Below are 16,079 nucleotides of genomic sequence, written 5' to 3' on the forward strand. Positions count from 1 at the left end.
CCACTGAGCACGGGTATCAAGGAGGGCACCAGAACTAGAAAATGGAGGCCATTCCTGGCACTACAGGGCCCAGAATTGGCCAAGGTAAACCTCTCTAATTTTTTTTTCACCAAGCCACAGTTTGTGAGGCATTTCTTGCTGTTATTTAGGTTAGGCTACTTGTTTCTGGGCAGCAGCCGCTGCTTCACTTTCATAGCAATGTTGTGGGTTGGAATACGGGCCTGGTGAATTAGGGTGGTGATATCACTGCAACCATTGCTGTGGCTCCTTCCTGGAAAGAACCCTGTCACTCTGTCGACTCAGCCATCTTGTTTCTCTGGCTCTATTGTCTCCTTTCTGCCTGCTCCTTGAGGCTCCTATCTTCTTGCCTCACCTCAACCCCAGAGTCTGGGACACTTTCACCATATCTCTCACTTCCTCCCAACAATCCCTTACCATCCCTCTTAAACTAAACCACCCCTAGCTGCCCAGTGACGATATCCCATCCCCAACCCAGGTTTAAGAGGGTTACAATGTACTGTCTCTTGCCTATTGTGGCACAGTTTTTTAATTCCTGTCAATTCTCCTTATAATACCTCCATTCTCCTAGTACAAAAGGCACAGGGTTCTATAGGCTGGTACAAGATCTCCACACCATTGATCAGATTGTTATCTCCATATACCCTGACAAATCCTGTACGCTCTTGTTATAGCTTCTGTTCAGATGTCCCCAAAGAATCATACAGATTAAGGTGGGACTATCTTTTTCAGATGTGGTTAAATGTGGAATATGTGATGCTGGGATTAAGGGTGTATGATTATTAAACTAGTACACAGGAGTGATTAGTTTGGCACTGCCTTCATCCTGGTAGTTTGGTAGGATAAAGGGGGCAGAAAGACCTCTCTTAAGGTCACTTGTTTCCTTTGCTGCCTTGTGCATCCATGTTGGTTCTTCTCTATGAGGCCCTTTTCCATCTCTATCTTGGAGTCAGCTGACTATGGACTGAAACCTCTATGAACTGTAAGCCAAATTAACCCCTTTCCCTTTAACTTTGGATGTCATATATTTTGTCAACAATGAGAGAAGAATAACTAACACAACTGTTATCTTCTGTCCCTTCATTCACCATTCATTACTTTGTTACAGATCTGAAAGATTTTTTTTTCACTATTCTACTCAAAGGGAATCTCCAGGAAGACAGATATTTCTAAAATATAACTGAATTAGACAACTATGAGTTAACAGTGTTATTAAGCAACTATCAGTTAATTCGGTAATTATGCTCTTTGTAGAATTTACCTGAGTAACCACTACAACTTCTGTACTCTGTCACCAAAGGAGCCTAACCGGCTCAGAAAGTGCTGCCAGAATGCTTTGCTCTGCCCACCGACCCCCACTGCTCTGCTTTGTGTAAACTCTACTTGCTGTATTCCCAGGGAAACTCCAATGGAATTAAGCCTCATAGATGTAAAAAATGACAAATAACTAACCAACCAAAAAGTTCCAAATACTCTGCTTCTGCTTCTGTACCTCCTGCTTGTTATTCTATAAAATTGCTGGCCTGCCAATATTCTGGGCCTGACCTCTTTGAGGAGAGACCTTGGTCAGGCCCACTGGTGTAAATAAAGCTGTTTACTGCCTCCAAACCTCTGGGTAGTGTTTCCCAGTCCTGGTATTCTGCAACATCACTGCACCTCTCCTCATAGTCTCTCTCTGCCTTCACCTGAATGAAGAGGCCCTGATACTTATCAGTACCAACAGCTGACCTGGACTGTCTTGTCTCAGGGCTTCCAGGATAGTCCCCACTATCTTGGTCAGGCCCCTTGTTTGTGATTTACTCTTGTTTCATCCTTCCTCCTCTCATCTAATACAGTATGTAGATGACCTCCTCAGCAGCCCCTCCTATGAGTCATCCCATAAAGACACCCTTACTGTTACCATATCTATACTCCAAGGGATATGTTGTCTTCTATTCTAAGGTCCAAATCTCTTTCTCACCTGTCACCTATCTGGGCATCATTTTCCATAAATATACTCTACCTCCAGATTGCATCCTCTTAATTTCCCAGATTCCAGTTTCTACTGCCAAACAAGAGTTCCTTTCCTTTCTTGACCATTCTAGGTTATTTCCACCTCTGCTTTCCCAGCTTTGCTCTCCTCACCAAACCCCTCTACAGACTTACAAAGAAACACCCTGCTGAGCTTTTAGACCACAGTGCCTTCCCTCATTCATCCTTTCACACCTTAAAAGAGGCCCTAAAAATAGCCCCCACTTTGGACCTCCCAGGTATCTCCTAACTTTTCAGCCTTTATACATAGAGTGAGTGCAAGGGATGTGCAGTAGGGGTTCTGACACTGTTGCAGCCCATGCCTGATTGTGTTTCTATCCAAATGGCTTGATCCCACTGTCACAGGCTGGCCACTGTGCCTACAAGCACTAGCTGCTGCAGCCCTGCTACTCCTAGAGACACTCAAAATCCAGAATCTACCTGTTTGTTCATTTGGTCTCAAATAAGGCTGTGCTGAGCTGAAAACTTGCCTGACCCTCCTTTTGTTTGATAGTCAGTAAAAAATGATTTAAACATCTCCCTTTCCTCCTCACACCCTTTGACCCATTTAGCTTTCCAATTTCTTTCACAATGCCCCTAGGTTACACTCAGTAGCTTCTCCTAACAGTCCAAGACTCTGCAGTGAGCCCTTTTCCCTGCCTCCTCAGACTTCTCTTAACAGAATGACACCCAAGGTGCTGACCTGGCCGTTCCCACACATATTTTCAAGATTTTTCTTCTGTGTAGGCTATCCACACTGCCCATTTGTCTTACATTAAGCAGCCATGAAAAGCTCTGCCCACTTTCCCACTTCTCTTTTCTATATATAACAAAAAAGAGACTGGAATGTCATGCCTACCCTAAGTGAGACCTTCACATGCAAACAAGACAAGTCCAACAAGCTGCTTTCAGAAAACAACAGGCTATTTCTCAGTAAACAGAAGACAATCTCCCTGGTGCAAAAAAATCCAGTGACTGTCTATACATCTGTGCCGACTGTCCTTGGACTGTGCTGTAGTATTTCTTAAGATCATACCCTTCTTTTTAATGCCCATATAAGCCTGATTTCCTTACCATTTAGCTGCTAATATCTCCTTCATGATGTTAGTCCATGAAATCTCTCCCAGCTAGCTGCTGATATTTCTCTCTCTCTCAAAGTTCACCCATACTAATACATGGATGCAATATACTTGGCTTTTCCCAGGTAGCTGCTAAAATTGAAATCCCTGACTTTAGCCTCCAATTTTAGTTTCTGTTCACTGGAATAAACTTTTCTTTCTCTTCACAAAAGCCTATCTAGAGTGGTTTCATGTGTGTCATTTTTAATGATGAGATAGTCAAAGCTACCACAGGAAGATCTGTCAAGTCCCATGGCAGCCCTGTTCTCTGGCTTCATTAGTCACTTAAAAAGGCCCCAACCTCCCTGTAAATAAAAACAATGTTTATTCAGGTGGAAGGAGACAGGCTTCCTTGTTTAGGATGTGCCCACAGCACAGAGCTTTGGTTGACATGTACTCAACGGTCCATAGCACATTCTAGGGCCTCCATATGCCCACTCCATGAGGACCTCTGAGCTAGATAAAGGCACAGGAATAAAAACAGGACTGGACTTTTCATCCTGGTGTTTATTGATTTGCCTGCTCCTTGGCCTAAGCTAGCCCCATTCAGTGGTCCTGGGCAGAGATGAGTGACATGATAAGAATATGAGGTGGAAGTTAGTGTGTACAGGCTTTGGAGCTGGGTGGTACATTGGCTGGAAGATTTTGAGCTGGTCTGAGGTTCATTATATTCCTGTCTTGCTGTATCCCTAGCCTTTGCGTAGTCTTCTATCCACTGAGGGACAATTTCCATTTGGTGTAGGAGAAGGAAAAGACCTGCTGTCCTACTACCTCAAAGGGTTCTTCTCTGCCCACAAGAGCTGACATAGGTGGGAGGGCAGGGATAGGCAGCTGTTGTTTGTATGAAGGAGTTGTACCACATTGATCCACAAATCTGATCACTAAGGGCAACTGCCCCCAAGAGCCAGATGTCTCTATGTCCCAGTTGCATGTGGGAACTGCTCTGCTCCCAAACCTCTTTTAATCCTTGGGCATGTCTTTCCTCTTCAAAACACAGTGTATTCCTTAGTGTCTTGTGTAAAACCTTCCCCTACCCTCTGCCAGCTGACATAGCTTACTTTCTCTAGAATCTGTATCCAGTGATAGGCTTCATCCTTTGCCTGCCCTAGTGGGGTTGACACACAGTAAGCTCTCTATCTTGAAATGAGATAGGCCATGTTCAAAATCAAAGTGAACAAAGACCCACACTGCACTTTATGTCATTTATGGAGAGATGATACCTAGCATAAACAAGCAGGTATTGCTTTTGTGGATCATTATCTCCAGAATGGATGCCATGTTGGGCACAGAAACTACATAACCATCTTTATTATTGTGTGTTTCCACAGCAAGGGTTCCCACAGCAAATGTTCTCAGTCTCAGCAAGACCTAGTGAAAAACAATAGACCATCCTTGACCTTATTTATACCTTGTCCACCAGCTCCCCCACTCCAGAGAACTGTGTGGAATTTCTTCTAGTTTTTAAGGTTCTACAGTTTATGAAGGGTTCTGTTTATTTTAGCTATGGATTTAGAGGCCAAATTCCAGTGATTTGCTAGAAGGAAGATGCTAGGGTTCTGAGTGTGGGGTGCTGAGCAGAAGTCAGAAGCCTGTTTCCTCAGATCCTCCTCGTCACACCTGGGTTTACATCTTGGGCTGAGTCTGAAAGCCTTGTTTTCTTTCCTCTCACTCCTTACCACTCCTTACCATGCTATGGAAGCCAGTGTCTAGCCTTAGACTGACTTTTATTCCAAATTGAATAGATGGAAACTGTTCAATGAAAGGCAAAGTTGTGACCAAAACCTTAGAAAAAAAAAGTGTTTAATTCTCTATCAAACCCTTGAGGCAGTAACAACTAGATTCTGAAAGGTCCCACAGCATGTGCACCCTTGTCTACAAGCTTGATCCAATGTTTCCAGATTCTATGTACCAGGTAACTTCTATGTATGGCACCTATCAAGTGACAGCAAGTGCAGTTTAGAAGTCTTATGGGATAAGAAATCCTGTTCCACACTCTGAGGGTAGCTTCTTGTGTTCTAGAACTGATGGTGCTCAGGAGCTGATTCTACAAAGATCTGAGCAATCTGGAATCCTGCTCCATCTTTGTCCAGGTAGATCCCCTGGTAAGCCTGGCTATGAAGAAACTCCTGTACAAGGGCACAGTTCAGGGCACACCCACTTTACATTCTTGTCCAAAGTTTGGTTTGAGTGTCCTGGGGGCCACATAGGAAAGCTAGAGAGAACCTGGGTATAAATGTCCTGGATCTTCTGGACCTGTGTAACAGAGAGATATAGAAGGCTTGACCTACAGCGCACATATTTGAAGATCAACAAGTCACTTCCCTGGTGACCTTTCTCCTTTACCTAGAATATCATCTAAGATGCAAAGAAATTGATTATTTTTACATTATATACAAATTCGGACTCCACACAAATTCTTCAACATCCTTTGTAATGCAGCTTCCTTTCATAGTCTGTTTTCTTATTCTCCCCCTCCTCACCCTCAGACTCTCCAGCCTTCTGTCCATCAGTGGTGCCTGCAGATCCCCACTGCTGCCTCTACCTTTGGGTTGGAACCTTGACAATCAGGTCTCAGACTAAATGTCACCTCACAGTCTTTCCTTATCTTTTTCTGGGAGTTTTCCTCCAATAGTCACTTCACATTATTCTGTTTGTTTCCTCATGATCACAGATCTTTATCTGAATCTGTTCTGTTTACTTATTGATATTTTATTATTTTCCTGTTTACTTACTTTTACATTTTACCACTTTATTTTTCAGCTCAGGGTTTATGCCCAGCATCTACAGCCATAACTAATATTCAGGAGGCACTCAGTGAATATCAGTTGAACAAATGAGTGTCCTCTACACTGGAATCTAGGCACACTAGAATGTAGATGTTGAATGCATCTGTGAGGACCTCCTGTGCCATATGTGCACCAAGCATGATGATACAAGATACTTGGCACCTCTGTGTGAGGATCTGCTGAAAGAGTAACATGCATATGTCTTTCCTGGGAAGTCTGATACTGAGCAGCAGATTATACTCGTGGCTTTTGTGTGAACTGAAGGATTAACTACATATTTGACAAGACCACAGATACCAGCTCTTTGCTATAGCTGAAGTAAAGAGGCCAAATGGGCAAGTTCCAGAGCCTGATTGCACCCTGACATGTCCCCACCCAGTCTCCTGAAAGGAGACACTGGCACAAAAAGGAGCAGATAGTGAAAGTAGCATTGGCTCCCAAGCAAATGTAATTGTGGAATCAGAGACCTTTGTGTAAGCACTTGGAGTTGTTGGGACTTCACTCTTGGGAAAGCATGCAATACCTCTTTGGGGTAAGGGGAGTCCACAAGGCTCTTCCTCCCTAAATTCATCATTGCCTGGGACATATGCTTCCAACAGTGTTATTGTCTTTGTGAGTTATGAGTTGTTTGTCCCTTGAACACATATCAGTCACCACCAGCAGCCTTTGGAAGATTGTGCTGGGGGACAGGTTCTCACAGGAGTACTGGGTGTAAGGATTTATCACAGGGGAGCATCAGGGATGCCAGTTAGGGAAGGAGAATAAGCCAAGTATCAGTGTAATTTTAATAGAGTTCCTGCCTTAGGTTCACCCCATAGGGAATGCAGAAGCATCAGGTTGTCAAAGGCAAGGGAGCTGGGCTTCTGTTGTTTCATGCCAACTGGTCATTGCTATAGGCCCTGCAATGGAAGCATGAATGTGTCCCTGTCCTCACATGCTGTGACGTGGCAGCGGTGCATGATCCTGTCATTGCACAGAAGCTCAAGAGGGATCTGGGTATATGGAAGGAATGAATAGAACCATTGCACCTTTCTGATAAATGTGCTGGCCATACCTTTTGCTGGATGGTGGGGTAGAAAGGACACTGTTAGGGCCAGCCCAACTCTGCATCCTGAGATGCACCTAGCACCTGTTGTGATAATTTCTAATGACTGAACAGATTGTTGGCCCCATATTGCAATGGCATGTGAGGATCAGAAGTGCTGGTTTTGATGCACACAGATTTCAGCAGTTAAAGTTTGTGCAGTGCGTAGGTAGAAGCAGGGTGAGAGATTAAAGGAAGGCAATGAAAAATGAACACACCTTGTCCTCCCATCTGTGTAAGTAGCCTAGTGACATGCTAACTGTATCTCTGCATCCCTCAGTGGAAGATTAAGGCACCACTCCACTGTAGTGAGGCATGGTAGGTAAAGATCAAAGTGGACCCCAACCATGGTCCTGCCAGAGCTGAGATATCCAGCAAAGGCCTGCAGTATGTCACTGTCTGAGAGAAACTGATGTCCAGCCAGTCATGTTTCCATATCAAATGGCTCGGGTCCCTGAAAAGAAACACTAAGATGACCTTTCTAGGCACAGAGCAGCCTGTTAGTGCCAGGTCCATGCTAGCCCATGTCAGCATCATCTTCCCAGGGCAAGACAGTTTCTGTTGTTCTAAAACTAGACAAGCTGGAGATAAATTGCAGCCATCATCATGATCAGGTGACATGTGTATTAGGTTACTGTGTAAAAAATTGAGGCTGAAAAACTGAGTGCTGACAGCCACACTCAATGGTAGCCTTCACAAATGACCATCAGCCACTCCAAGGAGGTTGATCCTGGTGATGCCTGAGAGCAGTCTATACTGCTGACTAGGTGTCAGGATTGGAAGAGTGCTCTGGCCTTGGAATTATGTGTGCTTCTGCCTAGAGCAGAAACCATGGTTTAGGTGGTTCATTGGATGATTAATGTCATGAACATCTCATCTCCTGACCTGTCAGCTCTCTGAACCCTTCCCTAGTCATGGACAAGGCTGGTGGAAGCCTATCCCTGGAAGTAGGTAGTGTAGAGAACCAGCTTTGCCCCAGAAAGGGAGCACCAGTCTTGCTGAGTTCTTTCGGAAGGACTGCATCTGTCCCAAGGCACTGGTCAGCTTCCCCAGAGGGTCCTGAATGCAGGCATGGTTTCTCCAAGTGAGGCAGGTGTTTCTGAATAATTGGTCCCTGCAGGCCTACGGCCTTTCACTGGGAGCACTTGTTTAGCTATTACAGATGATATAGAGCCTGTGGTATCTTGCTGTCCTCACTCATCCTAACAGATATCACCTACCTCACTCTTTTTAATTTTTATTTTAAAGCAATTTTGCTTCCTAATGAAAGCTGATGACTACGTTTTGTTTTTTGGTGGTAGTGAAAAGCAAATTTCTTCAGTGGACAGCAGGAATTCCAAGAAGAAATTTACCATTTTTTTTGTAAGCACCTGCTGTTAGGATGTTGATTCTATCTATTGTATATGTTTGAATATAAATAACCATATTTTGAAAATGGTATTTTCATTTTTATGAAAATTACTACAAGCCATGAGGTTTTTCCGAGTGTTGGTTTTAAGGGTGAAAGTTCTATAACTACGTGCAAAAGAAAAATGAACAAACTGGGCAAAATGCAGCAGACAACGTTTTTATGTTATTCTCTCTCAGTCTCTTCCTCAGTATAACAGATCCCTGGTTGATATGTATCAGTACACCAGTACTTGGTCTGCCTATGAGGACACTCCCATGGGTGACAATCAGGTCTGTTATTCTCTAGCCACCTCGACTGGAACATGTCCTTATAATATCCTGTGAACTTTGTCTACTTCTCAAACAAAGCCCCTAAGCAAGGCATGAGGTGAGATTATATCTAAACCAAGACCTGGAAATAGATTATCATGACCCCAGCTTTATAAAGGTACATGAAAATAATCTTTTAAATTAGTGAATATAATCTAGTGACATGTGTGCAAATGTAAGATTTGAAAACAAGCACAAGTACCCTTAAGTTTAAAGAATAATTTGTCAAAACATCCAAACAATCTGCTCTTATGTATTTATTTGGAATTTGGCACATGGAATTTGGCCTGGGATTTTGGTTTATGTAGTGGGTATTTATAAACAGCTGCAGAGTTTGGCTAGGATCCAAATGTGAGGAGGAGGAGGTGTGGGGATTGCACAGCACTGGTGTGGAGAAGGCTTAGTTCTATAAATTGGCCTTGCCCCTCTAGCTGTAGTGACACCTCAGCGGACAGCGACAGCAGTGTCTGATGATGAGTGAACAAGTCTTTGTGAGGACACTTGACCCATGGTGCTGCTTGGATGTGACCAGATGAAGTGGCAGCATTTTATGTTTTGTTTTTTCCTAACCTCTCATCTATCTGAGCTCCCAAGTGTGCTTTAAACAAAACTGGTGCAATATTCTAAGAGGAAACAGAACTTAAACTACCTGGAGATATCTTGTAAATCTCTCCCTACTATACTCATACCTACTGGAGGCTGGACAAGGATGAAGCTGAACTCAACTGTAGCTCAAGTTCCCCTGTTTGTGGGTGACCTCACCTCAGTTTCACTGGAATAGGTGGTGGGTAGGGAAGTTCACCACAGCTGGCAGCAGTGGCTCTCCCTGTCATATTGGGAGGCTCAGAGCTCTGTTTTTATCCCCATGACCCACTTGAAACATTGCCTCTAAGTGGCTGAGGGGTGAGCTCTTCAGAATGAGCTGAAATCTCAGCACCTTTGCTCAACAGACCCTGTGATAGCTACGAAGGCAGCAGAGTTTCCCCCGTGGAGCTCCAGTGCACACACAGTGTTGGGATGAATCAGACACTGGTCACCGAGTTCCTCATCTTGGGATTCTCCCAAAGGCCTAGCCTGAAAATGCTTCTCTTTTCCACCTTCCTCTGCCTCTACACAGCTGCCCTTTCAGGAAACCTGCTAATTGTGGTGGCCATCATTGCCAGCCCAGCTCTGCACACCCCCATGTACTTCTTTCTGTTTAACCTGGCCCTGGTGGACATCCTCTGCACCTCCACCATCCTGCCCAAGCTGCTGAGCAGCATGTTGGCAAGGAGGACCATCTCCTATGGGGGCTGCATGGCACAGCTCTTCTTCTTCACGTGGTCAATGGGGGCTGAGCTGCTGCTCTTCTCAGCCATGGCCTATGACCGCTACATGGCCATCTGCCAGCCACTGCACTATAGTGGCATGATGGGGCCCCGGGCATGTGCATTCCTGGCTGGGGTCGTGTGGGCCATCAGCCTCACCAACACCTCAATCAACACCTGCCTCACCATGAGTCTGCAGTTCTGCAGGTCCAATGTGGTTGAACACTTCTTCTGTGAGATCCCCCCACTTCTGAAAGTCTCCTGCTCCCCAACTCACCTGAATGAAGCTATGGCCTTTGCAGCAGATGTGTTCCTGGCTGTGGGGAACTTCTCTGTGACAGTCCTCTCCTACATCTTCATTGTCATCAGCATCCTCCGCATCCCATCTGCTGAAGGCAAGCGCAGAGCCTTCTCCACCTGCTCCTCCCACCTGCTGGTGGTCTCTGTGTACTACTGCACTGTCATCTACACCTACATCCGTCCTGCATCCAGCTTCACACTGAACAAGGACAAGGGGGTGTCGGTCATCTACACGTCTGTGGCACCCACCCTGAACCCCCTCATCTACACTCTGAGGAACAAGGATGTCAAAGTAGCACTCAGGAGACTTCTGTCCTGCAGCTGAGCGTCACCAGACATCAGCAACCCCATTGTGGCCCAGTATGGGGGGTGGACAGGTGTGATTGAGGGCATAACTTCCTTAAAATGCCATGTCCTGTATGCTGAGGACACTTTCCATGTAAATAAGTGGGGAACAGCTCTGACACTGCTTCACTTTGGACTTGGGAAAGCCCCTGACCTCTCAGACATGGTATGATTGATCGGGTGTCCCTGGGAACTGTGAAAGACAAGCACTAAATGAATTCGAGAAATCATCAAAGATGGGCACAGCCCTTTCAGCAGCCTTGCTCTGTTTTCCATAACACAGAGGCTTTGGGTAAATACCACTTTGTGTCTGTCATGTACGTTTACAGCTAAGGGTCTCTTTGCCTTAGGCATAGCTGGCATGTGTTTAGGATTGCTGGGCAGGTGAAGGAGGTTGAAAGTTTTAGCAGGATAGATCTTTCTTGTAAGCAAGATAACTCTAAGAGTTATCTGCTATCAATTTTTAGCACCGTGTAAGGAGATAGTTCGACAGTGCTCTCACCAAGTCTATGGTGTGAACAGGCTGTGGGGCAGTGTGAAATGGTCAAAGGTTTTTCTTCCTTCCTTATGTCCAGCATCCACCAACAATACCATCCAGCTGCTTTTCTGTCAACAATGACTCAGCTCAGGGAAGCTTGGGTGCCAAGGAAGGCTCTTTTGGTCCATGTCTTTACTATTTCTACTGAGAGATAACTAGCAGGGAGGGATGTATGAAACTTCTGGGACAATGTAGACAGAAGGGGGACTTCTTGCAGGAATTGGGCTTTCAGTCCTTTTGGGGCAGGTGACTTCTTGGAACAAATCCTCACAGGATCCAGAGGTCTCTGCCTCCACTCAAGCTCATCACTGGTAGCCTGTAGCAAAGCCTCCTAGCCTTAAGGTCCTGGGTCTTGTCCTGAACTGATCTGAAAGTAAGAACTGTGATGATCTGTTGGCTTGTTCTGTCCCATCTATGTCTTTTGTCTTTCTTCAATTTTAACATATTTTTTTTCACACCGACTACAGTTTCATTGCTGGCATAGTCACTGTCTTATATTCTTATCCTGTACCAGGCACATGGCAGGCACTTAGGAAACTGATCAGTGGACTGCCTCAATGAAATGAAGATGCATTACTTAGTTCTATCAATTAGACCTAGTCTTGGAAAGGCCACCAGAGCAATTTTTGTGGCATGATTGTTAAAGGAACTGTGACATTTCTTTTTGTCCCTAATTTGAAATATAGCTCATGCCTGTAGGCAAAATAATTTGAGTTATGGTCAGTGGAAGACACAGAAGTGCAATCTTGGGGCCTCTGATCTTTGCTCAGGAGAGTGGCAAGGGATGGTTTGTCATGTGAGTCTTACTAAGGGTGATTCTAGCCACAGACCAGGACTTGGAATTCTAAGTGTGATTGTATTGCTTGCCTTGCTACTCTGATGCCAGGGGAAGAGGGGTTGCTAGAAGTGCTATTAGAGATAAAGTATAAGGTCAAAATTCTGCACAAGGGCTCTCCCTACCACCCTAGCCTAGCATAGGGGGAAGCAATCTGCACTGAAGTGAGCATCCATACCAATCGAATGGGATCCCTGCCCAAGGCATCCTTAAGGTGGATCATGCTTCTGACTCACTCGTGTACCTGCATTCTCTTGCTTCCTGTGTAAGAATACTCTATGGAAGAACCAGGAGATTTTCTTTCATCGCAAGTATATCTTTTATTCTATTGAATTAAGAAAAATACTCTCAGTTGAAAAAATGTGGTGTGATTTTTGAAAGGTCATTGCAAACTTCACCAAATCACTACTGGCTGGAGGCATTGTGTTTCATCAGTGTCATGGGGTGCAGTTCTCAGTGGACCCCTTTACCTCGGATTCTTGCCCACTGCAATGTTTGATATCTTTTACTATACAAACCTCTGTGTTCCAATCCTCAGCAAGCTTTATTGTTCTTTTTATTACTTTAGGAAAAAATGCATGAGTGTTATAAGATATTCGGGAAAAGACATTAGTATAACATTAACCTTCATAAACATAAGTTCAAAATCCAAAGAATACCTTTTTATAACCACAACTATTTCAAGTACTGGAGTCTGGTCTAAATAATTAAGCTATAGAGGATTTCAATTTTGAAAGATTTGAGTCCATATACCTACAGATATTTCCTGAGCAAAGTTCTTGGTCAGGAGCACATAGGGCAGCGGGAAGTCATTATTAAACCACAGTCTCGTAAAGGTGCCAGAGGCAGAGATGCCACAATGGCAGATGTGATCTAAGGATGGGCATCTCAGAAAGGATAGGGAATGACAGGGACCAAGAGCTTCTAGTCATTGGCTGATACCTGAGCTGTGAGCACTCAGAGGAGATAAGGGAAAAATCAGGACTGGAAGGAGATGTTAATGAACATTTCAGCCATAAAGAACGAGAAAATAGATTCATTCATAGGAAAATGGATACATATTGAAGATATACTCCTAAGTGAAATAAATAAGTCACACATGTGTAAATACCGAATAGTTTCTCTGGTGTGAATAATCTGCAATAATACATAAGATCCTAATAAGATTACTGACATTTAGAAATGGGAAGAAAGGAGCTAAAGGTGTAGGGAAGGTGGGATGGGTAGGGGAAGGGTAATAAGGGAAAAGAAAAAAATGTGAGATAATGAAAAGATGAAAATAAAGTGTTTGTATATGGGGAGGGGAGGAGGGGGTGAAGGGAGGACAGGGGTAAGAATCTTTCAAGATTCTGGGTCTTACACTTAAATCTTTTATGTACTTTATATTCCTTTTCTTTATATGATGAGTAATAGATATCTAATTTTATCTTTCTACATGTAGATGTCCAATTCTCTTCTACCATTGAACAGGTTTTCTTCCCTCCATGTATTTTCTTGATACCTTTGTCAAAAAAATATATCGGCATTGGGCCAGGGATTTAGCTCAGTGGCACCATGCCTGCCTCACAAGTGCAAGGTCCTGAGTTTGGTTCCCAGTACTGAAAAAAAAAATGTGTTGGCAATAGATGCATAGATATATGACTGTCCATAGATATATATGAGTCTCTATTCTGCTGCCTTCATTTATGTGTCTGACTTTTGCCAATACAATGCTATTTTGGATATTAAAGTTTTGTGCTATATTCTGAAATCAAGTAATATGACAACTCCAGCTTTGTTCTTTTTGCCAAAGATTCCTTCGGTTATTTGGGTCTTTCATGATTTTTATATAAATTTTTGTATTTTCTTCTATTTCTATGGCAAATTCTCTTAGAATTTTGGGAGGGATTGCTTTGAGTCTGTAGACTACTTTAGGCCTTATGGACATTCTGATAATTTTAATTGTTTTGATCTATGAGCCACGGGACACTTTTTCACATTGTGGTGCCCTCTTCAATTACTTTTATCACTGTTTTATAGTTTTCACTGTAGACATCTTTCACAGGTTAAATTTTTTATTAGGTTTTTATTTTGGGAGTAGTGTAAATGAGTTTGCTTTCATTTTTGTGTAATTTTCTACTGATGTGGATAAATAGGATTGCTTTTCATATGTAGATTTTGTATCCTGCAACATTATTGAATGCATTTATGCATTCTAATAAGTTCTAATATTTTCTTGAGTCTTTAGAAGTTTTCACAATATACAATCAACCAGAGAAAAAAGATGTGTTGCATACAGGATAGCAATGCTATCCATATAGGTTAATTGCTCATTATCAAAAACATCAGAAACAGTGGCTCATCAGCTGAAAGGTAATGGAATGATGAGTATAGTACTAAAAAAGATAAACCCCAATGACATGCAATTTTATATTCAGAAAAAAAAACTTTTGAAAAATGATAATGAAGTAAAGACATTTTCAGATAAATAAAAATTGGCAAAATGTATGCAAGTAGCTCTTCAACATATAAACTGATCAAAACTAAGGGAAGTTCATATCGTGAAAACAACAGTCATCAGAAGTTACAGCTGTATCAGAAAAGTCTCCTCTTAATTGTTTATTCACAATATAATTCATTTCAATAAAATTATAATATTGTATTGTGATGTATTACACAAGCATACATGGAATATACAAAACTATATCACAAAGGATGGGATTGAGAAGTGAAAATGTCTTGTTTAAAAACCTTTATTTTTATTAGGATGTCATAAATGCCAAGCACAGCACACAGCAAACAGATTAAAATTCGCTCAGGAATGAAAATTGAATGTTATGAGTACTATCTTATTGAAAAAGTAGTAAAAGAGGAATGGAAACAAAAAATAAAAGTTGTTTAAGGAATATAAAAAGACCTAAATATAGCTTCAAAAATAGTGATTTAAATGTCATTGAATGAAATACTTTAGTGAAAATGATTGTTGTAATATCTAGTGTAAAAAGAAAAAGAATAATATAATAGTGTATGCTGTGAATTACACTTTTTAAATTTTACTTGTCAAATATTTCTTAATAGTGCTGAAAAAATATGTAACTACTACTATAGGGCTTGATAAAACATTTTATAAATATTTAAACAACAAAAAAGAAAACAGGTAATTTGTTTAAAATTGAACTCTGTACACATGTGGATTTGTTTTTTACTGTGTTCATTGTCACCCTCTTGTAATTACTCTAGATATATAATAAATTTTCCAGTGATGGTATGAGCCCTGTAACTTTGTTACTCTTTCTCAAAACCCATTAAGTTTCTCCTTCTCTTTTCACTCTCATAAAAATTTTAATAGTTTCTATTGCAGTGATTCTATTGATCTATTTTGGAAAAATTAACATTTTCTTTTATGAAAAAATAAGACAAGATTTCATAAAAATACAAAGAGAATAACAAAAGTTAGCACATTATGTATCATTATCTTCAAAGAAGTTACTCAGTGAACAAGACTAGACCAAAAAATTCTTACAAAAAAGAAACAAACAGATGCTAACACAAAACTTTCTTTTAAAAGAACTAAAACTAGTAGTATAAATGAAACAAATCAGCATATATATTAAAATATTTTTGAAAAAACAGAATAGGTAATTTGAGGCAGTATTTGAACTTCTTTCTATTGCTTATTTTTCTCTTTTATTTTGTTCTTTATTCATATATATATATATACTTCTTATGTAAAAGAAATCATTGATATTTAAGCTTGTGTTCTTATTTCATTTAATATATTCTCAAGTTGCATCGATTAATCTATGAATGCTTCAAGTTTATCTTTCTTTTTGGCAGTGTACTATTCCATTTATATTTTAACAATATTGGCACATGAACATAGAATATCTCTGTTTACTTGAGAATTTAAAGAGAATTTGTTCATCCTTTAGTACATCTCTTCCTGGATATTTGATGGCTTATGGTATTTAAAATGGTATTTTCTTTCTTCTTTCTTTCTTTCTTTCTTTCTTTCTTTCTTTCTTTCTTTCTTTCTTTCT

General features: G+C 41.7%; 1 protein-coding gene across 1 annotated transcript; it reads left to right on the forward strand.

Annotated features, from left to right (window-relative positions):
* Nucleotides 1-9,752: 9,752 nt before the first annotated feature.
* Nucleotides 9,753-10,667, forward strand: LOC104872325 (olfactory receptor 13G1). Its single transcript, XM_010638546.1, has one exon. It carries the CDS (start codon nt 9,753-9,755, stop codon nt 10,665-10,667), a length of 915 nt encoding a protein of 304 aa, XP_010636848.1.
* Nucleotides 10,668-16,079: the final 5,412 nt, after the last annotated feature.

The sequence above is a fragment of the Fukomys damarensis genome, unplaced genomic scaffold (genome assembly GCF_012274545.1).
Source record: "Fukomys damarensis isolate Sample0158 unplaced genomic scaffold, DMR_v1.0_HiC HiC_scaffold_8, whole genome shotgun sequence".
NCBI lineage: Eukaryota > Metazoa > Chordata > Mammalia > Rodentia > Bathyergidae > Fukomys > Fukomys damarensis.

Excerpts from the sequence above, each read along its gene's own strand:
- LOC104872325 (XM_010638546.1), top strand. The coding sequence starts at position 9,753 with ATGAATCAGACACTGGTCACCGAGTTCCTCATCTTGGGATTCTCCCAA.